The sequence below is a fragment of the Vicugna pacos genome, chromosome 8 (genome assembly GCF_048564905.1).
Source record: "Vicugna pacos chromosome 8, VicPac4, whole genome shotgun sequence".
Lineage (NCBI taxonomy): Eukaryota > Metazoa > Chordata > Mammalia > Artiodactyla > Camelidae > Vicugna > Vicugna pacos.
Genome location: NC_132994.1, coordinates 46,388,812 through 46,415,244, shown reverse-complemented (window position 1 = coordinate 46,415,244; position 26,433 = coordinate 46,388,812). Strand labels below are relative to the sequence as shown.

Here is a 26,433-nt window from a genome sequence, read left to right as displayed (position 1 = left end):
GTATCATTCTATCTATTTAAAAGAGAGGCACACAAAACAACTACAAACATTTTTCAAGGCCACATCCAAATAAAAGCCCATACACACTGCACATAACAGAACGGAGTGGAGCAGGGAGAGGAACAGGGATGGGGAACGAGGGTAAAAGGGGATTTTTGAGTAAAGGAGCCCAAGGAGCCCAGCTCTGACCGGTGAGGACCCACCATGAACTCAGAAGTGTGATGAGTGCACCCCTCTACCCCTGAGATCCTACAACCCCCACACTCCACACACAGACCAACAAGTGTACAAATACAGGTGTACTGCGTGAGAACTGAAAGGTAGTACAGAAACATGAAAAGAGCTAAGTCACATGGGATTTATCTGTTTTTTAAGTATTTTCTCTATATTATTTAAAATTAAGAACCAAGAGAAAAATAACAGATGCTATTAGAGTCATCTTCCAGTCATTTGTAGAACCAGAGAATCGCTAAAACCCCTGTAGACTATAAACAATGACCTCCCTCCCTTCAGGGGACCGCACCTGAATTACTTCAGGAAGATGAAAGCACTGACAGTGTTTTTTAGATCCCCAAATTCTGCAGATCAGGAAATTTACACAGCCTATTGAAAAACCCAATCATAACATCTTCCATCGCCAACGACCTAACTGGCATTCATTCCTTTTACTATCCCAGCTCTACTCTTTGTCCCACACTCCTGCCCTTCTCGCTGTCACCATGAACAGCGGTCACTGTAGGTCCTCGTGCTCTCAGCACAGTCTCTTCATATCCTTCTGCAGGTGCTTCCTATTTCTAGAGGGTAAGCTGCTGCTTCCCATAGGGGCAGCTTCAGCCCATGCCCTTCCATCGGCTGTGCGTAATTATCTCGGGTTCCAATTGGGCCACTGTTGTAAGCCAGTCACAAGAGCTTCCATATTGTTCAGCTGTCCAAGAAAAACAGGTGCTGGCCGAACCTTTCAAGATAAACATACTGTGTACACCTTAATTAGTACAAAAATTAACTTACTTTTCTTTGGTATGAGTGGGTAGGCCAGAAAAATAGCAAACATGGTAATATTACTGAAAGAAAAATCTTTCCTCCAGAGTCTAACATTCTGAAATACTTGAGGTCAGGACTGTGATGTACCCATCCTTGAATGTCTTGTGCCCTAATATGATACCCATTATATATGCTTGTATGAACTTGTAAAATTTTTATTTAAGTATAGTTGATTTACAATGTTGTGTTAGTTTCTGGTGTACAGAAGTGATTCAGTTATATATATTCTTTTTCATATTCTTTTCCCTTATGGCTTACTATAAGGTACTGAATATAGTTCCTTGTGCTGTACAGTAGGACCTTGATGTTTATTTTATATATGTAGTAGTTTGTACCTGCTAATCCCAAACTCCTAATTTACCCCTCCCTGAGCTTTCCCCTTTGGTAACCATAAGTTTGTTTTCTATGTCTGTGAGTCTGTGTCTGTTTTATAAGTTCATCTGAATCATAATTTAGATTCCACATAAGAGTATCCCGTGCTTTTGTCTTTCTCTATCTGACTAAACGTCACTTAGTATGACAATATCTAGGTCGATCCATGTTGCTGCAAATGGCATTATTTCATTCTTTTTCTGGCTAAGTACTATTCCATTGTATATGTATACACTACATCTTCTTTATCTGTTCATCTGTTGATGGACATTTAGGTTGCTTCCATGTCTTGGCTATTGTAAATAGTGCTGCTATGAACACTGGGGTGCGTATGTATTTTTCGAATTAGAATTTCATTCTCTTATGGACATATGCCCAGGAGTGGGATTTCTGGATGATACGGTAACTACATTTTTAGTTTTTAAAGGAAACTCCATACTGTTTTCCATAGTGGCTGCACCAATTTGCATTCCCACCAACAGTGTAGGAGGGTTCCCTTTTCTCCACACCCTCTCCAGCATTCATTATTTGTAGACTTTTTAATGATGAACTTTCAATATAGATCAATGAGCCTGACAAGCTTGACTGTAGGCAACATTTTCACCAACAGAACATCACACCAGGAAAGTCATAGGAGCGAATCAAAGCACCAACCGAATCCTGTGTTTCACAGTTGACTCAGTATAGGAAGCAGAGAAGTAACTGGCACATTCTAAGGACCTAACTGTCTTCCCATCATTATAGCACAAGGTAAGGTTTCATACTCCATCCTAATATTCTTTGCAATAAGTTTTAAAGATGGCCAACAATGAGCAAAGCCCTGGACACCTGGACGAACTCTACAGCACATGGTCCACAGAGCACCGGAGACAGCTGGGAAGGAACCCAAGCTGCCTTGGGAAAGGCAGGATGGAATTATCTCCCAATGACACCTAACACCTCTAATTCCAGCTGTAGGCCTCCTCAGACGCTTTATGCCTACTCAAATTCAGATCCTCCCCCTGCTTACAAAAACCTGAAGTGAGTGATGTAAAAGTATCTGCTGCCAGAGGGGAAAATTGGCTGGGTGATCCTCAGGAGCCATTTAGAGCAAAGCCATGGAACCTCCTATTTACTCCACCTCTCAAAAGAAGTTTTCAGAGCCAGCTTTTCCAATAAGGAAATGTAACTGTGACCAAAATCCTAGAGGAATGAAACGGGGAAGGGGGAAAACCTACGTTAACCTCACCCCAGGTGGCGCTGGTACCGTGCCCACAAATCCTGCCTCCTCCCTTCCCACCCCACAGGAAGGCTGGGAATGTCCGGAACACAAGGCTCCTAGCTCCTGCATCTGAGGGTATCCTGGATACGTTTATGGAAACACTCCTCTCTCTCTGTGCATTGGGACCGAAAGAAGCTGATGTTCAGGAGAAAAGTTCAGGGCCTGGAAAGGCACGAAGGTTGGATGTAAAGGAATCCTTTCCAGGAGATCTGTGATGTCTTAGAGGAGGTTACAACTGTTAAGGGAATAAATTTTAAGAGAAAAGCTGAGGTTTCAGAACAGAACCTAAAGAAGGCTAAGATTTGGAGAATAAAAAGAAGCGTGGCTGACTGGGGGGTGGGGAGATTGAAAAGACAAGAAAATGAGTGCAATGTCACAAAGGCCATGGGAAAATAGTTAAAGGAATTTTGTACAGACACTGTCAAATGTTGCCCAGAGGATGAGAGATGGAAAACTGGGAATGGGTAACTGGGAGGTCAGAGTTCCTGACGTGAAAAGTGGAGGACCTCAAGACAGATGGTGCTAACCCTATCAGTAAAGTAGGTACAAGGTCATCTGCTAAAATGTAATGGGGTGAAGACAGGACTGGGGGCTTAAGGGGTTGTGAAATTTAGAAGAGTTACTATGGTGAATAAGGTTTCAAAAATATGAACAAGAAAGAAGCAATCGGGGTTCACCCAGGGGTGGGTCTCAACACCAGGGTGACAGACCATGGAAGGAGTAAGCAAATCCCCGGCTGCAGTGGCCACCTGTGGGGCTAGGACATGCAAGCAGGGCACTGAGATGGCAGAGTCAGGAGAATGGCCTGATGTATTTGTTTCCTGTTGCTACTGTAAAACGTTACCATGCTGTAATGGCTCCAAATTAAAAAACACGTATGTACTATCTTACAGTTCTGGAGATTCCAGGGCAAAAACTCACAGCATCAGCAGGCCGTTGTTCCTTCTGGGGGCTCTACAGGAAGACCGATTTCCTTTCCTGTTCCAACTCCTAGAAGTAGCCTGCTTTCCTTGGTTCAAGGTCCCTTCCTCCGCCTAGAAAGCCAGTAACACGGAGCCGCATCCTCCCCGGCTGCCATTTCTCTAGGTCTCTCTCTTCCGCTGACTTTTTTCACTTTTAAGAAGCCTGGTGTTTCTACTGGGTGCACCTGGATAATCCAGGATGTGCGCCTCCTTCAGGTCAGCTGACCAACAACCTTAATTCCATCTACAACCTTAATTCACTTTTGCTGTGTAACCTAACAGGGTTTGGAGATCAGAACATGGACTTGGGGGGTGGGAAGGGTGGTGACATTATTCTGCCCACCACAGATGGAGAACAGGTTTATGGGAAAAAAACAAAAGAGGGTCAGATCCAAAGAGGGTATCTATTTAAGTAGTGAGCTCAGGTGAGTATGAGTGTGCTGGGGAAGGGGGTGTTAAAGAATGCAGCTCTGGCTAGATGTCTCAGTTCTGAGAAAAACCTGCAGGAATGACACCTGGCTCCTGTCACCGACCACTGGGGACTGAGCGAAGTCAGGATGGTGGACATTATCTATTATCGTACTGAAAACAGAAACAAGAGACACCTGTGAATTCCCTGGCTCTTGATTCCATAATCTTTACATAGAGGAAGGACAGAAAAGACAGTATGAGTCTTTTTGTTCTCTGTTGCCAACTATCTAAACAAGCACAAACAACTTTGAAAATTATCAGGTTTTCAGATTATACCAGGACCAACTCTGCACTGGCCCTACACTTACTGGGTGTACATCCCCCCTCTTCCCTTACTCTTCTTGAATGATCAGTTCTCTTTCTTCCTTCCACCCCTATCTTAGGACCATCTGAACAGTGTGCACGAGGCTCACAGCACAGGACCCACAGCACACTTGTCCATGAAGAAAGATGGCTTCCATGGCAGCCAAAAAGGGAGATTAGAGAGGCAACAACTGTCTATGTCTCTAGATCTTTCTAAGAAAGGGGAACCTTGATTTGTAAACAGGAAAATTTGTTTCCAATGACAGACATATCCCTATACTAGGAACAGATACATTTGGTTATGACAATTTTATGATATTAACCAAAGTCAAGTCATGTGTCATTTCACTTATGTCATCAAACATTTTTCTGATTATAATTTGGCTTTGGGGTCAAAATGAGCTGGATTCACCTAGCAACCCTCACAGCTGTATGATGTTAACCACATCACTTGAAATCTTTGTGCTTCCATTCCTTATCTGTAAAATGAAGATTTCACAATGTTGTTCAAAAGATTAAATGAGATAATGGATACTGCGTTTATCTCAGAGCCTGGCACAGAGTAAGTGTTTAAGAAGTGCTATTAATAATAATACAGTCAACATAAGTAAATAACAATTTGAATAGAGTAGGGTGTTAAAAGAATTATACCATAGGCAAAAAGGTTTCACTCCAGAAATACAGGAGTGATAACAATATTGATATGATAGATGATTATAGATTGTTTAAATGAGAAAAACCACATCTGATTACTTTGGTACATGTCAAAAAAGTATCTAATGAAATTAAACAGCCATTATTATATTTTTTAAAAGAACAAAATAAAAAAAATTCAACTGTTAGAAAACTAAGAATGGGAGTTAACTTCTGTAATATGATGAACATTTAGTTTCTTTTTGATATTCATTAGAAATGTGCTTCTGAAAGAGCATTGGAACCCTGAAGGGTATGTATCAAAAGCAATTTCCCCATAAGAATGAAAACCGAATGACTTCCTGATATCACTTCCAGGACTGCAGTGGCTCGTTAATTACCTAAATTCAGCCTGAACAAAGGCACTAGTGGGGCGCCCAGCCCAGCCTTATAAAAGGAGGATTCCAGGGTGCGCAGTGGGAGATACCCACGGGCACTGCATGAGCTCCACTCATGCTTTTTATTCCTGTTGTTCTGTGCAAGACAAGTGCCTGAGAGACCTCCCAGCAAAGCTCTTAAGGCTTCTGGACATATTATCTCCCACTCCACTAAATTACAACAAAAAGGCTAACCTAATGTGATGCGAGGCTAAACCGTAAGTATTTAAGGTAATAAAAATAAACTTGGTAGTGGAGATGAAAGCAGAAGCACTTCAAATACAAGGAGACAGCTTGGAAACCTGGAGGAGTAAGAGGGAGCCCTGCCATTCACGGGGGCCCCTCCTACAGGCCTGAAAGGCAGCTTGTTGCAGAATGGACTCCAGGCATCCACCTGCACCTCAGTGGTCTCTTTAGAAATTAACCACTATAAGCACTGTTCTAAATCCTCCTAAAGCATACCTGAGTAACCTGAGATGAGCTCTTATAGCAGAAACTGAAAGCAAATACAAAAAGTAAAACACTAACCAAAATAAATACAGGAATTCCTACTATTATGGTTTATACTCAACTTTGTTCTGGAATCTCTAGTCCAAGCAACACATAAAAGAACTTAATACTGAAAAGAAAGAAATGAAAATTTGATTATTAACAAATGAATTAATTATACCTAAATTAAAACCAACATCATAAAAACATCCAGCAATCATAAAATGGTTCAATAGGGTGACCAGATGTAACAGTCCTGTATACTTATGACAGAAATATATCTGAAAAAGTCCCAGGCATAATGGTATGAAACTAGAAAATAGGAATAAATATAGCAAGATAATGGCAAGAGATACATGAAGAAAATTTTAAAGGTTTTTTGAAGTATATAAACAAAAGCCTGAATAAAGAGGGAGGTACAAAGAATGTTCCTAAATAGGAAATCTCATGAATATTTCACTTTCTCTTCAAATTTAAGGTTTAAATTTAATGCAATTTAAGTCAAAAAAATTTTTTTTAATTTGGAGAAGGGAAACATGTCAAATTGATAAACAGGTTTATCCAGAAGCATAAATACATAAGACTATCTACACCAGAAATTGACACATTGTAACTGATTATACTTAAATTTAAAAAAATAATAAAATAAAAAAGCAAAAAAAAAAAAAGACTATCCAGAATGATTTTTAAAAGAGAAATGAGGGTAGATACACTGTATTGATGTTAAAACACATAATTATAAAGGGGAAGTGTATAGCTCAGTGGTAGAGCGTGTGCTTAGCATGCACCAGGTCCTGGGTTCAATTCCCAGTATCTCCATTAAAAAATAAGTAAATAAATAAACCTAATTTCCACTCCCTCAACAACAACAAAAAAATTAAATTAATAAAACACATGATTATAAAGCCAAAGCAACTAAGCACTGTGGTGAAATAACTAAAAATGAGAGCTATATTGAAGGAATTTCATGTAAAAGAAAAGTGGCTTTAGAAATCAGTAAGAAAAGGCTAAGCTTTCACATAAATGTCATTTAACTTCATGTTGGGAGGGAGGGTCTGGCATCAGGGAAATGAGCGAGTCCTTGTCTGCCCCTGGCTCCCTGTGCAACCCTGGACAACAAAGACAGTTTCCCAGAGCGTACAATGGGAATTCCAACGGACTCCCACAGAGAGTTACTGCAAGGATTAGATAAGGCAACTCGATCAGGTGAAGCACCCCAAAACGTGCAAAGAAAGGGCTCAGGAAACCCTAGGGATCATTATTAAATGATGTTAGTGAACACTAGTTAACATTTGGAGAAAAACCCTGATCACTCTCAAATCAATGCAGATGGATCAAAGACTTAACAGTAAAAGTCAAGTCATAAATGTCTTTGAAGAAAATACAGGACTTGTCTTTGCTGAAAGAAATAACCATCTTCTCTGTTAGTGATGCACACTTCCCATGTTATCGGCCTGACTCCTGCCAGGAATGCAATTAAAATATTCAATAATACACATTCTAAGCGTAACTTCTGGAACACCTGATCATAAGCTATCAACAATAAAATTTTAAACAGTTGTATCATGAGGCGCCTTCCTCTCCTGAGCCTAGAGAGGGTGGAAACGTGAGGAAGAACTTTGTACTCAGAGTGAATTCCATGCTCTCCTCCTCCGTTGACACAAACGTCATTCAGTAGATGTTATTTTTGTTCCTTCAAGCATGTCACAGGCACTACAGTCCCTGACTAAAATGAGTCACACTGAAGGGAAACCAAGAATGCAAGAAAGGTAAAGGAGTTGTCTGTCACGGAGCCCAGTACCACCCTCAGCTCTGAGCAAGCCCTCAGCTGTTTGTGGAATGAATGAACTAGTCTCATGATAATTCTGAGGAACAAAGGGTACAGGTAACCTCCCTGGTTAAGTTTATTTCTAGGTATTTTGTTGTTTTTGATGCAATGGAAATGTTTATGCCAGTTATAAAATTCTGGTTTTTGAAGTGAAAAGAAAAAAAAAGTGAATGAAGGGCCGCAGATGGCAAAACATCCTTTTTTCTTATCGGTGAGTTGTATTCCATTACATATATATGCTGCATCTTCATCCACTCATCTACTGATGTGCACTTAGGATGCTTCCGTATCTTGCCAATTATAAAGAATGTTGCTGTTAATAGCGGGGTGTATCTTTCTTTTTGAATTAATTCCTGTTTTGTGGTTGGCTTTATTCCTTTGGTAACTATGGAAGTTTAAAAAGCTAAAGCTCTAAACGTTCTTAGAAAAACAATGAACAGTACATATATGTAAACTCAAAAAAATGAGTGTAGTATATTGTGTATGTATTTACATGCAATATATTGTATATGTGTAGTCAAATTGTAACAATTCTACCTAATAAAACTGAAAAATGAGAAAAAAATAAAGTAACACTTTACATCAAAAAAAAAAAGAAAAATCTGAAGAACCAGATTATTTCAGTTGTTCTGTCAGCATTTGATTTAGTCGTAAATCCAGTGAGCGTTCTGAATGTTAACTATATATGTGACTGGGTCAAGCAGCTAAGCCCAGAGAGAACTTCCAATCTTATCATCACTCATTATAGCTCAGGGGAAAGGAAACTCCTTGTATAGTCAACTTTTTCTTCTTTATTAAGATACAGCAATGTCTTGGGATCAGTGCAGAAGACACTAAAATTGTATTTAACTTTTGCCTTATTTTTCTCTCCGAGGATTCAGGGGAAGCAGAATATTAGACAAAGGCTTCACTCAGGCTTCGGTACCAGAAAGCGGGGCTTGAACCCTGCTTCATGCTGACCCACAGTGGGACCTTCCACAAGCTTTTTGGCTTCTAAAGGTTTTCTCACTTACAACACAGGCTACTACTGCCTGCAGCAGATGGTGATGAGTAGAAAATCAAACAGTGAAATACAGCATCTAGCCCCTGGGAGACACCTGCCCAGAACAGGTTCTTTCTGCTCTTCTTCCTGCCTGATGCTCCTTCTCCTCTCCCCCACTCTCTTTCCCACCCTCCGACAACTCTTGCAAAATGGCTTTTTCTTTTCACAAATGGATCAAGGGCTTCACTGAGAAATTTAAACTTTAGGAAAAAATGTATGAAATATGAAAAATAATTCTATATGAATCCAAACGATATATGGTCACTTAAAAATACAATTGAACAAAAGAAGAACAAACCAAGCACCCATTTTACCCCCACTCAGAGAGAACCAATGTTTGCATTCTGGTAAATACACTTCCAGCAGCTCTTCTTTTAAACAAAAATGGAATCCTACTCCGTAGAGTATTGCCAACCTGCTTCTCTACTGTAACAATGTTTTGTGGCAGTGCCCCATGTCATTAACTGATTTTTCTTCATCATTAAAAAATGGCACATATTATTCCATTTTAAGTTATTTACGTTATTTTTATTTTTCCCACTATTTTAGACAATGCAATGATAGTTGCTGTCGTTACATCTACTACGCTCAGGATCATTTCCTTAGGGTCAGTTTCTGCAAACAGAACTGCTGGGTCAAAGGGTGCACAGAAGTAAAGCTCCTGATAAAAATGGCCAAACTGCCTTCCAAATAGATCCACCTTCCTCTCCCACCATCAACCAGGAAGTGTTTCTCTCTTTACATGCTTCCCAGTTCACTTATAATTTGATTTTTCAAAATCACTCAAACTGAAAAATCACTGACTTTAGTCTAATCTGTTAGACTTTAGTCTAATCTGTTTAGTCTTCCCTCAGCTCAAACCACGTTTGGGTGTTTCTCTTACAGTTGGGATTTCTCACAACACAAATGTGATATCACAGGACAGACCATAGTAAATAAGATTTCCATGATGCAGACTCATGATCCTAACAGGACTAGATGCTGAATTTGAACTCTTAGAAAAGCAGGTTTTTAAAGACACAGCTGCTTGGTTCAGTGACTAGAATGGATTACAATATACTGTGTTAATGGCAGGGCTAAAGGTGTGAGAGGAAAAGGAAAGAGTGCTCCTTGAGGGAAACCCGGTACAATCACAGCCAAGTTACCAGGATCGGGGGAGAGGGGGTAATGGAGAGATGTTGGTCAGAGTACGAACTTTCAGCTATAAGATGAATGAATTCTGAGGATTAACAGCATGGTGATCAAAGTTAAAAATACTATACGATACACTTAAAAGTTGCTAAGAGAGTAGATCTTAAACATTCTCACCACACAAAAGAAACGGTAAGTATGTGACCAGATGGAGGTGTTAGCTAACCCTATGGTGGTAATCATGTTGCAATATATACGTGTATCAAATCAACACACTGTACGTATACCTTAACCTTCCACAATGTTATGTCAATTAAATCTCAATAAAGCTGGAAAAAAGAATTATGATGCCTTTTTATACTCATGTTTATAACCATATTTACAATGACTATGTATTTCTAATTTTATGTTTACTTACTGCAATGTTGACCACAAATTCTTTTATAAAATAATTTTTCCATTCGTGAGGACTACATTTTGACGTGTGTCTCAGAAAAGAACATCACTCCCTCTCAATAACTTTGTTCCAGGACAAGTATGACACAAAAAGTATGCTTCCTGACTCCTTAGCTATGTCTGAGGATGTGCTGTTGTCTCTGAGTCTGAAAAACAATTCACAGTTTCATTTCACAGTTCTGAAGATTTAACTCCTCTGGTGTTCATGCTGTGGAGAAGTCTGTGCCTCTCTTCTTTGCTCCTTTGTAGGTCATTTTTTTTTTAAAGTTTTTTTCCTTGCCTGTTTGTTGTTGTTGTTTTACCATTTATCCATAATCTGTAAACATCTGCCACCGTTTATCTAAGTGCAGAGTTTCCCCCTTAATTCTGCTGAAATATGATGAGCTCTTCAGACTTCAAAAACGAGATGTAGTTTCAGCTCATGAAAGTATTCTTATACTACGTCTGATTCCTGCTTCTATTCGAATACCATTGCTCTGACCTCCTTGCCAAGAACACCCTTAATTCCCAGCCTCCTCACGTATAACTCCCACATCTGTTATCTTTTCGTTTAACGCTTGCATTCTTTCTGGGACAATCCTGTGTGTTCCAGGGGCACTTGGACCTGCTCACCACCCAGGCTTTCATGGTATGACTTCACTTTAAACAGTAATCAGACTTCCTTGATAGCCCCTAGAAGCACAGACCCAATTATTGCCATCCTAATAATTTCAACTTGCTTAATACCCAAGTCCCTCAAGTCTTTATATTCTGCTTGAGTATAAAAAAAATATGAATTAGGTTCCTGGTATCTTCTTTCCACATCAAAGTACATTTTAATCCTTTAATTTGAGCTCTAAAGAATGATCACTGTGTTTGAACAGAAGAGTCACGCTACTGTATGTTTGTGGCTTGACCTACTTTTATGTTTGGGAATTAATTTATCAAAATAGCGTAACTTCGGCTTTCAGAACTTCCTATGTGAAACAAAGACAAATGACTGATAGGAAGTCTTCACACATGTGGTTAAAAAATACCCTAAGAAAAAGTAATCTGTGTGAGGACAAGTGTCAGGGTTGCCATCGTGGGAAATAATCAGTAGTTGGTTACTTTCATCCTGTAGCAAACCCCAAAAATGTTTGACAAAGAAAAAGTGGAAAGTTTCAATTATTTCACCTTATTAAGTTCTTTTAAATGCAGAAGGAAAAACTATGATTTGAAATGGTTAATATAGACATTACAAATTTAATACTGAAAAGCTAAATTCGTTCTTTATACTACAAAGGTTTTCTCTAAATAAATCTTTACTGTAATAGCCACAAAACTGGCCATATTCCTACTTAAGTGTTTTCTGTTTGTTAAAATCACCTCCCAATTCTCTTAAAATACCTGCTTTACTATCCAGGATTCTTAGTATTTATCTTTTATATTAAAACACTACAAAAGCCTAGGAATACATTTTATTCCAAGGTAGGCTTGTCTCATACCTTTTTAAAATGTCTCCAACTCTTTCAAGTCTTACACCTATATACCCGTGCCTCAGTTAAAGAACTTCCCATTGAGTTGTAATCTGCATTTATAAAATCCCCATTCCTCTCTCTACTTTCACAGAAGTAAAGATGCATACTATTCTAAGATTAAGGAATAATGTATTCCTTTAGTATAAAAGAAAGTTTTGACATAATTCATGCCATTTAACATATTTTGATATGCAATATGGACCAAACACTTATTCGATACATATGTAACCATTCTTACACACTTGAGTCAAATTTAACCATAACTTACTTAGTAGCTTATTTTGAAAAATACATTAAGATGCATCATTATCAAACAATTCCTTAAGAGTTTATACAAATACACAGAGTAAGAGAATACAGAGCCTTGTACAGCACTGAGGGTTGAGTTCACTTATTCTAGAAGCTTTTATTTGGATGCTTACCATGTGCCAGTGCTACACTAGGTGCTAGGTCTAGATTTATCTGATGGCATCTGCCCCAATGTAATTACTCCACTTCCTTTCTCCTACTTCCCTTCTCAAAAACAAAACACTTTGAGAATTGGTACCATTTCATTACGAGGCAATTCTAGTGACTCAATCTTTCCATAACATCTTTCATCGGTATCTTAGCTGTTGTGTTCTTCTAAGTGTCAGGAGAAAGTAACAAATTATTACCCAAGGCTTAAATGAGGCACAGATAAATCTAGCTTAACAAGTGAAAACATTATTTTGTCAAAATGTGCTTCCTTAGATCAGGGAGGTAATGTTGTAGATGTGGAAATAGATACCTACAAAGAGAAATTAATCTCTTTTATATTGATTATAGAATTTAACATTTGTCTAATGTTCTTTTTCAAAGCCCTTGGGTTTGTTCTATTATATTATTCACTTCTCTGTAATTTTCAAATTAATAGTAAAATAATTTTTCAATGTGTGATATGTAAAAAATGAAGGAAACAAAACTCCCCTGCAATTTCTGTAACCAGAGAAAACAATAATCAACATACTGTTACAGATCCTTCCGTTTGTCATCCATTAACTTTTTGTTTTGACTTTCTGTGCATTCCCTGGATTACTTTTACATGCATGCATTTACCTCACACCTTCAAGTAGCAATTTCCAGGCCTCTCCCCTGAAATTTCTAGGCTCCTCCAGACATTTACCTGGCACCTGTAAAACATCTCCAAACATAAATTCAAAATTCTCCTTCTTTCTTCTTGAGTTTTCTAGTTTGTCAATTCTTGACTCTCTTCTTTTTCTCCCTCACACACTACATTGGTCACTAACTACTGCTGATTCTGTGAACAAAATCTCTCCTTAGGTGCCCCTTCTCCTCTGCCCCAGTCTCCAACCAGCACAACTTGCCTTCAGGCTCAGCTCCATTCACTGTCCTTGGATTTATCATCTTAAAACAGAGTTAATGACGTTCCCCCAATGGCAGTCACTGACACAGGATAAAGTCCAAATCCTTAATGTGGCTGACAAGATCCTCCCATTTTGGCATCACTCCTCCCCAGACTAGAGCCACCAAAAGAACTTCAACTGGGATTACTTTCGACTTGAGGTCTAACGCTCCACCTAGTGGTGCAGGACAACATGCTGGGGTGGGGACCTAGGGAATATGCCAGGTCAGCTGATGAGATCAAGCAAATCTGCCAACACAGGTGTTTGTCAGCTTCAGTCAGATGTGAAAAGGGACAAGGAACCCCAGGGTTCAGTGGCCCACGTAGCAATTTTCTATAAGCACTAGATTCTCCTAAGGAAATGCCCCAAACTCTCAAACCAGTTGTTATTACAGTCATTCTTGAGAGAAGATGAAAAGCTATGATGGCATCTCTTTACTTACTGTCACCAAATAAAATCACAGGATAATTCCGACCCAACTACTACACTGTTGCCTATAACCTTCCAGAATTTTCATGAAACTCAAACAAATCAAAGTATTCATTCATCTCTGTATTAATTCATCCATTAAATGCACATTTAAAGAGCCCCTTAATGCAGATCCCACCCAAAGCGAAATAACCCAGGGTCCTAGCCATGACAGCCTGTAAAGACGGAAGCAGATAAATAAATCCATGATGACAATGCAGAAGGGACATCTAACTGGTACAGGGACAGGAAGGGCCTCCTGGAAAAGCGATGACTGAGGTGATTTTGTGAAGTCAAGTGAGAGTTGTTAAGTAAAGTGAAGGGTATTGTCACAGACTCGAAACGTTACACATGCAACAGGGTGCAGTCCTTGAAAAAGCTATCCTAATGCAGTATCTGCAGTTAGTACAGCCTCGTGAGAAAAGAAAACTCAACGTACAGGATCCACCAGCCGCTATCAGGGAAACCCTCCAGAACAAAATGTCTCCACTTCAACATGCTTCGAAAGCAACAGCATTTAAAGTAAGGATGAAAAAAGATGACATTTTAAACTGTGCAACTGTAAAGACCACACATTTTCAAACGTCCAATGTGTACAAATCCTATGTAAAAGATGTGAAATGCAATTTTCCTTACTCCTCTTTCCCTTTTACGAAGCAAGGGATAATGCCCAACACTTTAAATTTTAAAAGGAATGTTATTAATCACACAGAAGTCTCTTTCAAATAGGTTGACTTTTTTTTTTAATAAAATGCTGAATGGCTTCAGATTAAAGGCATCCACGAAGCTATGTACTACATGACACAATCACAGGAAACCACTAGAATGCTACAAACCACAGGCTTTCTGCTGCAGATACCTCTTCTGCCTCAGCTGGAGCGATGTCAGCAAAACCACGCTTATACCCATCCCAGTGGCACCCCTTTTATCTTTGATCAGCACTAGGAGAAAAGGTATGTTAGACACAGAGACAAGATCTGTCTCCTGGTAACTTTGGCATTAACTGGGCCAGGTCTGGGGCCGTGGGGAACAAGTCCTTGCTACCAGCCCACATCCCACATTCTGTAATGCAGTTCACTCTCAGGGACTTCCTCAGTCTTCTCCCTCTGAGCCCAGCAATCTTGAGCATTCTTTACCCTGGATGACATGTCAAGGTTCAACTCCTGGTTCCCTTTCTCTGCCTTCTCTTTTGAATATACTCCAGGCCTGCACGTGACAGGAGCAGTAGGGATGAGATGGACAGTCCAAGCAGAGCAGGACTATCACCTCCGTCATGCCAGACATGCCACCTGTGCTAATGCAGCTTTGGATTCAGGGTCTAACCTCAGAAACCTATCGCACTGTGGTCTCATTTTAAGGTTCCCCTTAACTATAGTTCCAAAGTCATCATCATCATTGTCATCTTTTTTTTTTTTACTAATGGATGCTAGGCCACGTCCTACTGTCCATTTCTTATTGCCCAGCTGATACCACACAGGGCAGGCCATTTCTATCAACACTGTTAGGTATATGCCTATATACAGTAAGAAAAATACTTCTCATATAAGGAATGTGACCATTCAATAAATGTTTATGAGCACAAGCTAGGTGCTAGGCACTGTGTTACATGCTGGGAACATAAAATTAAACAAGACACACCAACATTATTTCATTGTCATTCCCTTTATATAAGATCACGTATATAATACAAGGGCTGGTGGCACATGGCAGCTGCTCAGTAAACTGTTTCTATTATTACTATCATCATCAGTTACAAATCATGATCTTTTAAAAATTATTAGATTCTTAAAATGAAAATGCTGCAGAACGGCCACTGATACTCACCAATACTATAATATCTCTTGAGCTCTGTACGCCTGATCTCCTTTAACTGACTACTTTTTCTCTTTTTTTTCTCATCAGTTACATATTCCTCTTCCACAGCAACGTTGCACTTGTCTTGTTCTAAAATGACTGTATTAGGAACTTCTTTTCCAGTGTGAGTCCTTGCAGCCATAGCTGAGGCTGCTTCTGCATTTTGTTTGGCTTGCTTTTTCTTTTTCAATCTAGGAATGAGGAGATAAAAAAGGGAAAAACATTGGATAAATGATTTGCTAGGAAAAATTATATTAATTTCATGCAACTGGGCTTTAAGAAACTAATTAGCTGATATTGAAAACACTTTCTTTATATTATCATCAATTATACTTTCCTGTTTTTTTTCTTTCCTAATCACTTAAAAATTCTTATGTGGAGATCCGTGGCCTTTCCTCAATTTTAATCTTCAGTACTTACATCTCAAAAAATGACTGGGAAATGCTTTAGTCCTGAGGAAAAACTAGACTCTCTATAGGCTACAAAATGTTGAATACTTTTTATCAAGATATACAGCTACCCTGCTTTAAAGACATGTTTTTTGGTGAGTTACATTTTTTTTTTAAAGAAGTGTTGCTGATTTCAAGGGTAGCTTCGGACTGATGGGCAAGCACATTTATAAAACGAATCTTGTATAATTGGCCCACACACTGAGTATAAAGGTTTGGCAAGGTGTGAACTGGTTCAGGTCTGAGTAATTCTTTTCCTTTATACATATGATCATCGTACTGAAGAGACAGCCATATTTCCTGAGATAGAAAATGCCATAATGACAATATAGTTACTATGATTACCAACATAACTGCTGACAGATATATTAGTTAACATACTTGATATTTTTAATTCTTCACTCCTGAGTCAAAGATATTTAAGAGAGGAAGTTTATCATACATAATTCATCATAATCCAATAACTCAAAATATTTTCCAATTGATGTATCACACCAATTAATTGATGTGTCAGTCTATACTCACTAAGCTTTTTAAGAACGTTTTTACCTTCCCAGAATGCAAAGAATAAGGGCCTTGGCCTCGACTATATGTGGCAGTCTGCTCACATAAATATTTTAAAATTAGGATCCTTCCCTTCCGCCCCCCCCCCACCTTCCATTTAGGCAGTCAGCTTTCTCTCATACATCTGTTTCCTTTGCTCTCTTGAGCATCCATCCAATTTGATGTTGGGCAATGGATAAGGAAAGGTTTGGGGAGAAAAAGGAGATAACCATTAAATAAACAAATAAACATACATACATATAAACAAACAAGTAGGACTGTACAGGGACTAATATTTGATTTTATGCTGCGTTACTCTCTGATGATGGACAAATCAATTAAACAATCTAAAGTGATCCCTCACTGAGGTTTAACTATCTAACAGGGTCTTTTATTAGGATCAATTGAAATAATACGTCAACAACAGAACACAGAAACAGAAATAGTGGAATATACCCAAATACAGTCATCTGATGACATGAGAACTAAGCATGGTAAGATATATAACACACTTAGCTTTGAGATAAAGGCCCCACATTCTAACAAAACACTTCAACTAGGCTGTTAGTCACTGAACACTCAGCATCCAAGTTCTTAGATTTTCATTGGCTAATAAATGAGTATACAGCCCAGGAGAAAAGACAGCTGGAGAAAAAATCATAGTTGAATATATTCCCCAGCTCTTAGTTTTGCTACCTCTTTCTGTTTACTTGTCAAAAAACAAACAAAACCATAAACTAAACAAAACAGGAAACTCATAAAAAGGCATTACATCCTTGTAAACACATTTTTATTTTCTACTCTCACATTTTAAACTGGGTTTTTTTCCCTCCCTGATAAAAGGCTAAGTGGCTCTTTGCAAAACGGAGTCAGATAATGCTCCTTTAAAATAATTTCTCTCTCGATCACGATTTCTGCATGAGGCTGAAATGAACATGCAGTAACCTACGTATCACACAGAGACCAGCCCTTTGCTTCGGGAGGTCCATGCAAAGCACGGACGGCTACATCCAGACGACATGCTGATCTTGTCCTGACGTACTAGTTTAAGGAAAACATGCTGGCGATGAACTTTACTGCCCACTTCCAACAGTGATTCCTTCCCGGGAGGAGAGAAGAGAGCTCAAAAATTCGTTCTGAGCAGCCTGAGAGATGTTGTTGCTTCTTAATCTTCTGAATTTTCCCACTGTGAGTTGATTTAAATGTCCTCATTTCACTGTCCCCACAATAATTAGACTCACTCAGACCTAGGGCACATGCTCTGATGAACAGCAGCACTGTTTGGGACATCTCATTAAAGACTGATTTTCACACGTGGAAATAACAAAACGGGACACACTGTGACACACTGTTTCTTTCACTTTTCCCCTTTTCCACACAGTTATTGTCCTCACATATAGCCAAACATCGTGGTTATTTCAGAAAAAAAATGCTAGAAAACAGCAATGCCACGCTTGTTTAACAGCAGAGTAGAATTTAACACTTCAGTAATTTTACAATCAGCCACATCTTTTGTTTTGACTAGAGAATCATGAGAATTTGTTTCTCTGGAGGTTACCAATATGAGTGGAACATGCTGATCCTGTAACTGGAAATCAGGCTGGAGTTCTGGAAGCCTGCTGTAAAATCCTCCCTCAAAGCATGGAAATACATTTCTGACACCTTTTCTAAGGGGGAGTAACTGCCAATCTGATGAATGTGGTATAGTCAGTGCTCTTCAAACATTCTTTTTTAGGGTTTTTATCTCTTGGGCCTTCCCTTCTGCTCTCTAAGTCAATCTCTATCATTGTAAGACAGTCTCACAGAAGGGTTTGTTATCACTAAATTAAGGCAAACTGAAAACAAAAAGTTATACAAGAAAATAAACTCCCCTTGTTTCACCTAAGCTTTTTTAATGACCCCAAATGTACATATTTATATGGTGAACTAAAAAATACGTGGCAAATCATCTTAACAGGTGAGTGACTAAAAATAATAAGACATATTTAACATTTGATTGCTATGATGGCAAAAAAACAAAAACCAAAAAAACCCCTGTGGGGACAGGTGCTTATTTAAAAAAAAAAAACAAAACCTTTGTGATGCTACATTTGCCTTTCTTTAAAATAGATCACATTACATAAAACAAGTGTTTATTGCTCAGTCTCCTCTCACAAGTCCTGTCAGTTCTATTTCCTAAACCTCTTGGTCTCAAATTTATCTTCTCTTCTTGATCTCTGCTCCCATGGAATCATTTCAGGCTTTCATCATCTCTCTGACTGGACTGTTTTTTCCCCAATAAAATTGATTATTCTTATAATACATATTAATGCTAGAAAATCTGGAAAATGCAGAAAAGTAAAAGAATAACACTCAAATCAAATGAAATGCCAACACTAAAGAAGGAATCACTGTTTGGGGGAGACAATGTGAAGGTAGGGCCATTACACTATCCAGACCTCCCCCAAGGGCAGAAGAATGAGACAATGATTCACCATCTTGAGCCTGGGCTTCTTCTAGGTACCTTTCCACAAAGGAATACTAAAGGGCTTGCTTTAGAGTCTCTTGGCTCTTAACATGTTAACATCATGTGTACTTGTAAGACACACGTGTTTTTCCCTACTCGTATCTGACCCAGAGTTAGCAGACTGAAGAAACCAATAAGGTTACACAGATAAAGAAAGCATTTTTTAGTAGTTGAATGAAAATTGTTTTGCTCTGAGGCTTTTTCCTTTACTAAAGGAAGTCAGTTCAGAGAACGGGCAGCTATCAAAGCCAGCGCCTGGAACAAGTTCCTTCCAGGGGGTTCCTCTGTTGCTTGCTGACCTCCAGTGGAGCGCACCGAATGTAGGGAAGAGAATTTCATTAACATTAGAGGGAAAGCTTCACGAGGGCAGGGATTTGTCTAGGTTTTGTTAAATGCCAGACTCCCAGGGCCTAAGCATGTTAATAATAGCTATTTGATAAATACTTTGTAGGTGAAGAAATGGATAAATGAGGCCACACTCTAACTTGGTTGAGATCTGCTCCTCTACAAGCATGCCATTCCACAGCTTTCTCTAATTTGCATTATGTTCTCAAAAATAAACTCCCATCTCCTCATTTAGATAATTAAAAAGAAAATATATTAGCCACATATAATTTAAAATGTATTAAACTATAGACTTCCTTCATTACTATCAAATTAGTAGTTCTCTATGACTCTGTCCTTAATTCCACAATTGGAGGTCAATGTGTTTATATACAAAGTGCCACTGACATAAATTGTTTAATATGGTAAACACTAACTAGCCACTTGTGGTTATTAAATTTAATAAAAATTAAATAAAAATGTAAAATACAGTTTTCCAGTTACAAGAGCCATATTTTAAGAACTTAACACACTCACGTGCTGGTGGGTTCTGTACCAAACAACGCACATACAGAACACTTCTGTCATCACAGAAAGTACAGGACAGTGCTGACCGACAGCTATTGAGTCAACAGCTCTATTAGCCAGAGACTAGAAGGAAGAGTGAAGCTAGAAATCATTTAATATTTAAAGCCTGAGTATGTGCATAGAATACGTCTATAAGGGTACACAAAAATTTTGGTTAGATGAGTTTCCAGTAAAAGAAAGGTAGTCGCTGGGGGTAAAGAGAGTAAGAAATATTACTTTTCACTGAGTTCTCTTTTGTATATTTTGGATTTTACACCACGTACAATAGCTAGTCCAAAAAAAGAAAATGTTTTTAAGTATTTAGTCTTTGAAGTCTCCTTCCTATAATAATTTAGCACATATATTGTCAGATTTTAAAAACTGAGTTTTACTTTTTAAAAAAGATTATCATGAAAAGCTTGAAAGGGCTTTCTTCTAACAACAACTACTAATGAACCAGGCTCTTTGCTATGTCCTTTACAAACATTATCCTAACCTCACAAAAAGCCAAGGAGGGAGGCAGTCTTATCTCCATGTTACAGATAAGAGAAGGAAGGCTGAGAAATACTAGGGCCGCTTCCCAAGGTCACGGGCTTAGTGAAGTTTTGGAGTGGGAATTCACAAGGGCCACACCAGAGGACTCCGGGACCTCTCCTGCAAGTGCTCTAGGGCATGTAGGCATATCATTACTCTAAAATAAAATCCACTGGGCTTTGGGGATTCTCACAGCTCTCTGGGGGATGATGGTTTGGCAGTCTAGTGGGCTTCAGTGGAAAACATGCTCACAGGAAGGAAAGAGGTAGGTTCTGGGCTTGGCTGTGCCCGTAATCAGTTGTGACCTTCTATGGAAATACGGTAAACTCTCTAGGACTTCTAAGGTAAACAAAAGCAAGAGGCTGACATGATTTTCAAGGTCCTGCCTAGTTTTAACAGTTGGCTGAGAGTAGAAAATGTGCTAAAGCTATTTTGAGGTTAAAAAAAAGTCTTTTAAATCCAAACTGAACCTTCCTAAGAGTCTGCACTTTCCTGTGCTCCCTCACATCTGATTTCATCTTCCTTCCACTGAAAAGTTTTAAGTCCAGAGGCCAAGATAGAACACCCTTCAGACACCAAAAACAAACAAACAAACCAAAAAAAAAAAAAAAAAACCAAAAAAAACCCCCCCAAAAAACAGCAAAGAAGCTCTGCTCTACAATTTGGAGCTAGTAGCTCCATGAAGAAAACTAGAAAGTGTCAAAACTGAACAGCCACGGAGGCAATATAACTTTCTTATTTGTTTTAGTCTTTTTTTAGTTTTTCATTTTTAAATTTTCTTACGCATATCCCCTTGGTGTCTCATTTCATCCAGTTATAGGTGAAGAGGGGATGAGATGTGGTCTGTGAAGTCCAGAGAACATACTAATGAACGAGAGGAAGTCACGGAGAATTAAACATTAGTTCAATGTAAGTTTCTATCAGAACAATCAATAATAGAACCAGCTGCTTCACAAAGACATGACCTCCCCATCACTGGAAGTATCCAAGCAGGTCAGGTCCAAGCTGGGACCTCTCAAATCACATGCAATTGCCCTATGTATTTTTTTTATTGGGATATAATTGACATGTAACATTATATTAGTTTCAGGTGTACAACAGAATGACTCAATATGCATATTTTGTGAAATGATCAACACAATAAGTCTAGTTAACATTCACCACCACACATAGTTACAAATTTTTCTCTCTAATGATGAGAACTTTAAAGATCTACTTTCTTATTAACTTTCAAATATACAACACACATGAACAATAGTCACCATGCTGTACATTACATCCCTGAAACTTATTTTATAGCTTTTGACCACCTTCACCCATTTTGCCCAACCCCTCAACTCAGTCTTAAGACAAATATTTCTCCCCAAAAATTGCCTCTGTAGGGAAATCAGAGTACTAAGATAAAAGATGGAGATGTAATATTCTTTCATTAAAAAAGTTATACAACAATATTATAGGATGCATTTAATTTTGTGGAATAAAACAAAAAATAAAGTAAAACCCTCCAAGACCAACAAGTAGTCCATTTAGCCACATATGTACTTAGGTTTAGATACACAGGTACAGTTAAAGGGTTGGTCAGTGGAGAAGGAGAGAAGGGCAACTTTCATGTCACATTTGTATAAGTTGTATAAATTTGTTGTCGAATTTTTTGTACAGTTAAGCACACATGCAACTTTTGTAATTATATGGCAAACACATTAAAAAAAATTAAACACCTGCAGCTATGGCCACATTTCGCTCAGCCTTGTTCAGGGGTTCATTCCTTCTCCTAAATCCAGCCATCACAGGGAACGAATGCCCTGCAGCCCCAACGCCCTTCTGTATCAAGGCAGAGCTGGTCTGTCGCCCTCAGGGGACCTCCTCTTAGTTCTTGTCCTTGGCTGGTCCACTGCAACCTTGTCACTGCACTATTCTGACCTTCAGAGTCTAAGCTGTTTTTTCCTGGTTGCCTACACCTGACTCCTGCCATTTCCAGATTCAGGGAGATGGGGCGTTGCCACGGAATAAGCTCAGCCTGTGGGCCAGAAACATCTATGTTTGCATCCTCATTATTCCTTATTAGGTATGCACCCCTGGGCAAGTTCCTAAATCTCAACTTCAGGTTCCTCGTCTGTGAAAGGGAAATAATGGCCTCAGGTGGCTTTTTTGATGATTAAACTAAGTAGTATACAGAAGGCTTACTTGTACTATTAAACACGAGCTCTGCCTGGTTCCCTCAATACCCTGACGTTACTACTCGGTTGTGCCACTCCTGTTTTCGTTACTTGGGGATTCCTCAGGATCCAAGAAAATACAACTCAGAAGGTATCTGAGAGGTTCTAGACATTCTTCTTCTCACTGTGCATAAATACTAATTTTAGTTAACTCCGCTGTGAATGTAGTCACCAGCACAAAGCTATTTATTATTTCTGATATTCCACTTTATTTTGTGATTTCACAAATGCAAGGTCAGTTTTCAGTTCCCTCTGCAAATTCCCAACTGGGATAAATGCCAAATAAAATCAAACTTAACGTCAGAGGCGGGGGGCGGGGGGAAATCATTGAAAAATGAAACAAAACACTCACCTAACGAAAATTCTCTCTTGGAATTATGATCAAATATAACCTAAAAGTTCAGGCGCAATCCGTGGAAAAATCTGATTCCAGTGCTACCTTTTGAAATGTGCGTTCATTTTTTTACTTTGTCTAATTTTGGTAATGAAATCCCCACCTACCTCCAAGAGAATTCATCAGTTCAAATGGAAATACCCTGGGGTTCCACAGAACAAATGCAGTTAGAAAAAGAGATCCTTTGGCTTTGAGCTCAATACATCCATACAGGTGAACACACATACACATGACAGAACTTCCCTTGGCCTCAACAAACAACTGCTTTCTAATAAAGACTGCTACAAAGACTGCCAATCGGGGACAAACCACAAAATCTCCCCTTTTCTGTGCTGTTCTAACAGTGATGGAATCAGCAGCTCTTAAGGGACTCTGGTGATCAAAGTGCAGGTGCCAGGAGTGGACGTAAACAGTCACACTTTCAGAGCAGCCTTGGGGTGGGTTCATAATGGAGACTTCAGAGAATCTTACATGTTCCCCCCCAGTACCAGGATCACAATGGCACTGCCGTAAGATGCATGCATACTGTGTAGAATGTTTGCCTTGTATTTATGAAACAAGACTGGCTTTTGTTGCATGTATGGATTGCCCGTGTGGGAGCCTGGTTCCCTTTTCTAAAAATCAGGATGCTGAGCCACAGCCTAAAAGAGTTACAGGGAAACCGACAGCACTAACAATGGTGATCCACGCCTCAGCGAGACTGAGGAAGGGAACCAGAAAAGGGAACTTGCTCAGGGAGATAAGAGAACTGTGTTGTGCTAAGAGTAAAGTCCCGTAAATACAGTATTTAAATATTAGGAATTTTACCTTTTCTGAGTCAAGAATAAGCTGAGAAACAGCAAGACAGAAGTTAACCAAAATCTGCAAATAAAAGTGTTCAGTAATGACAAAGTATTTGGCAGTTTTAAAATTCCCTTTTCCTTTACGACGGTATTATGTCTGTGGGTATTTAACTTAATATGGTCAAACTAGCTTGCTGTGCTAGCTCTAGATGGCTGCTGTCACAAAGCAGCACAAGCTCAGCACTGTAAAACAACACACACGTATTCTCTTCCAGTTCCGAGGTCAGGAGTCTGCAATCAGTGCAGGGCCCCCCTCCCCGCACAGGATCTTTCCGTGCCTCCTCCAGCTGCTAGAGCCACACTCCCTGTGGCCCCTTCTTCCATCTTCAAAGCATAGTACCTGGCTTCAATGTCACACCACGTTCTTCGCTGCAGTCAAGTCTCCCTCTACTTCCTTCTTACATGGACAGAGATTGTATTTAGAAACCCACTCAGATAATCCAGGATTATCTCCCCATCTCAAGCTCCGTAACTTAATCTTATCTTGAAGGTCCTTTAGCCAGAGAAGGTAACATTCCGAGGTCCAGTGACTGGCACCTGGAAGCCGCTGGGAGTCATTACTCAATTTACCACACAAGCTAAATTAGCTTGTGCGTCACAGATAGTTGTTAACTGAGCAGCCATTGACTCCAGTGTCTTCGTTTCTCATGTCTCAGTCATGACTACACCTATGCAATGTCTTGTCCATGTCACTCAGAAAAGTTCACTGCTGCAAGTGACTGGCAGTAAGCACGTATTTCTCAAGAAAAAACAAAAAATTTCCTTAGGACTATCCTGAAAACTAGAGGTACAATGAAAACATTACAGACATGAGCTTTCATTTTATGTTGGGTGACTCCAAAACAGCCTCTTGGAGGTGGAGATATTGGAAGGAAAATTTTTAACAGACTATTTCTAAAGAGTCCATTTCATTTTCATATCTGATTTTTAAAATCTTCACCAAAATCAGTTATTCACTGTTTATGATCATTTACGAAGCCAAGAAGTCCTCCAAACACTTTCTTTTACTAGAGCTCCTTAGCATGCCCAGAAATCTTTTTTAAAGTCAGTTAAATTTTTTTGAATATTTTTTACTCAAAATGAGTCATGCTCAGACTCCCCATTTACAAAAACAGCATTAGGATGTGTATTTCAGTATAACAGCAATATATTTCAGGGACACAATTCTTATGGAGAAACAGAAAATTTTGATTTCTTGAAACCATTTCAGCAAAACAAGTGACTAATTAAAGCATAGCTACTTCCAAATTTTTCAAGCAGAAATACAAAGTTGCCAAGGATTTTGTTCTCATATTTTTAACCCAATTCTCTGTGAACTGCTTAAATTACAGAAACATGGAAGAAAAATAAGGCTGAAAAAATATAATCCTGAAAGCAATCAGTTTAGTGTATAAATTAATGCTTTCCTAAGGCCTAGTGAGTGAAACATAACATTTATGATCAGCAGAAATGGCCTGATGACATAAAACTATGAGCGGCATAAAATTATAATACACTCTAACTCAACTTTTCTCCCCTTCCAACTTTTAAAATATATTCTAATATTTTAACTGCTTTTGAACAACTTTAGACACACACATATACTTACCCATTTATGATGTTATTTCAATGTCATGAACATGGGATCATAACTCATCTTATATCATTATAGATGCTTTCATAATCTAGTATCAGGCATAAATTTTAAAACATTATTTGGCAGATGCCAGCAATTTAGTTTGTTTACGTCCAGTATGTCCATTCAATTTCTCAGATGTATGTTTTCCAGTTGACATACATACTAGCTATATCCTTGGGAAGTTCAATGCTCAAAAACAGGATTCAGGGAGTGGGAGACCAGTAATACCGACTTGGAAACATTTCCCTTCTAAAATGAGCATAGAACTCTAGGGCAACTCACTTGTGTATAAGGGTGACCCAAACACAGATGATTTTTTTTTTTAAATCCTGGCCTTGCTTTCATGTATCTAAGGGCCCATCTCCAAGGCAATGACCTTCCAACCACGTGGCTGTCTTGGTTGGGGTCTTCAAAAACCCTCATCAGCGTTCATCTCTCAAGTACACTAGTTTGCTCTTAACCAATCAAAAAAATATCTATGATTCAATAAAGAATAATATTTGATCTTTTTCCTCCCTTGGCTTCTGCCACAGAATTCCCAGAACATCTGGTATCTCCTGAGTGATAAGAATGTCGTTGTATCTAAACAGATGACTCCTGGTGGAGTCAGGGTAGGGAGGGAAGAGGCCTAGATAGCTTCCAGATAGGGGCTGGTCACCAGAAACACCAAGCCGTGGTTGGAAACCTGAAACTTTCAGTCCCCACCCCTCAGACCTCAGGAGAGGGGCGTGGGGTGAGGGGCTGGAGCTTGAGTTAAGTCACCAATGGCCAAAGATTCAGTCAATTGTGCCTACCCAGTGAAACCTCC

General features: G+C 39.0%; 1 protein-coding gene across 2 annotated transcripts in view; it reads right to left on the bottom strand.

Moving 5' to 3' along the window:
- NCOA7 (nuclear receptor coactivator 7) overlaps window positions 1-26,433 on the bottom strand; it is a 131,293-nt gene that overhangs the window by 56,124 nt on the left and 48,736 nt on the right. For both annotated transcript variants that reach the window (XM_006200022.4, XM_015235770.3), the window contains exon 3: window positions 15,603-15,823. In XM_006200022.4, the coding sequence (XP_006200084.1) occupies window positions 15,603-15,823 (221 nt within the window). The remainder of the gene's footprint in view (window positions 1-15,602; window positions 15,824-26,433) is intronic.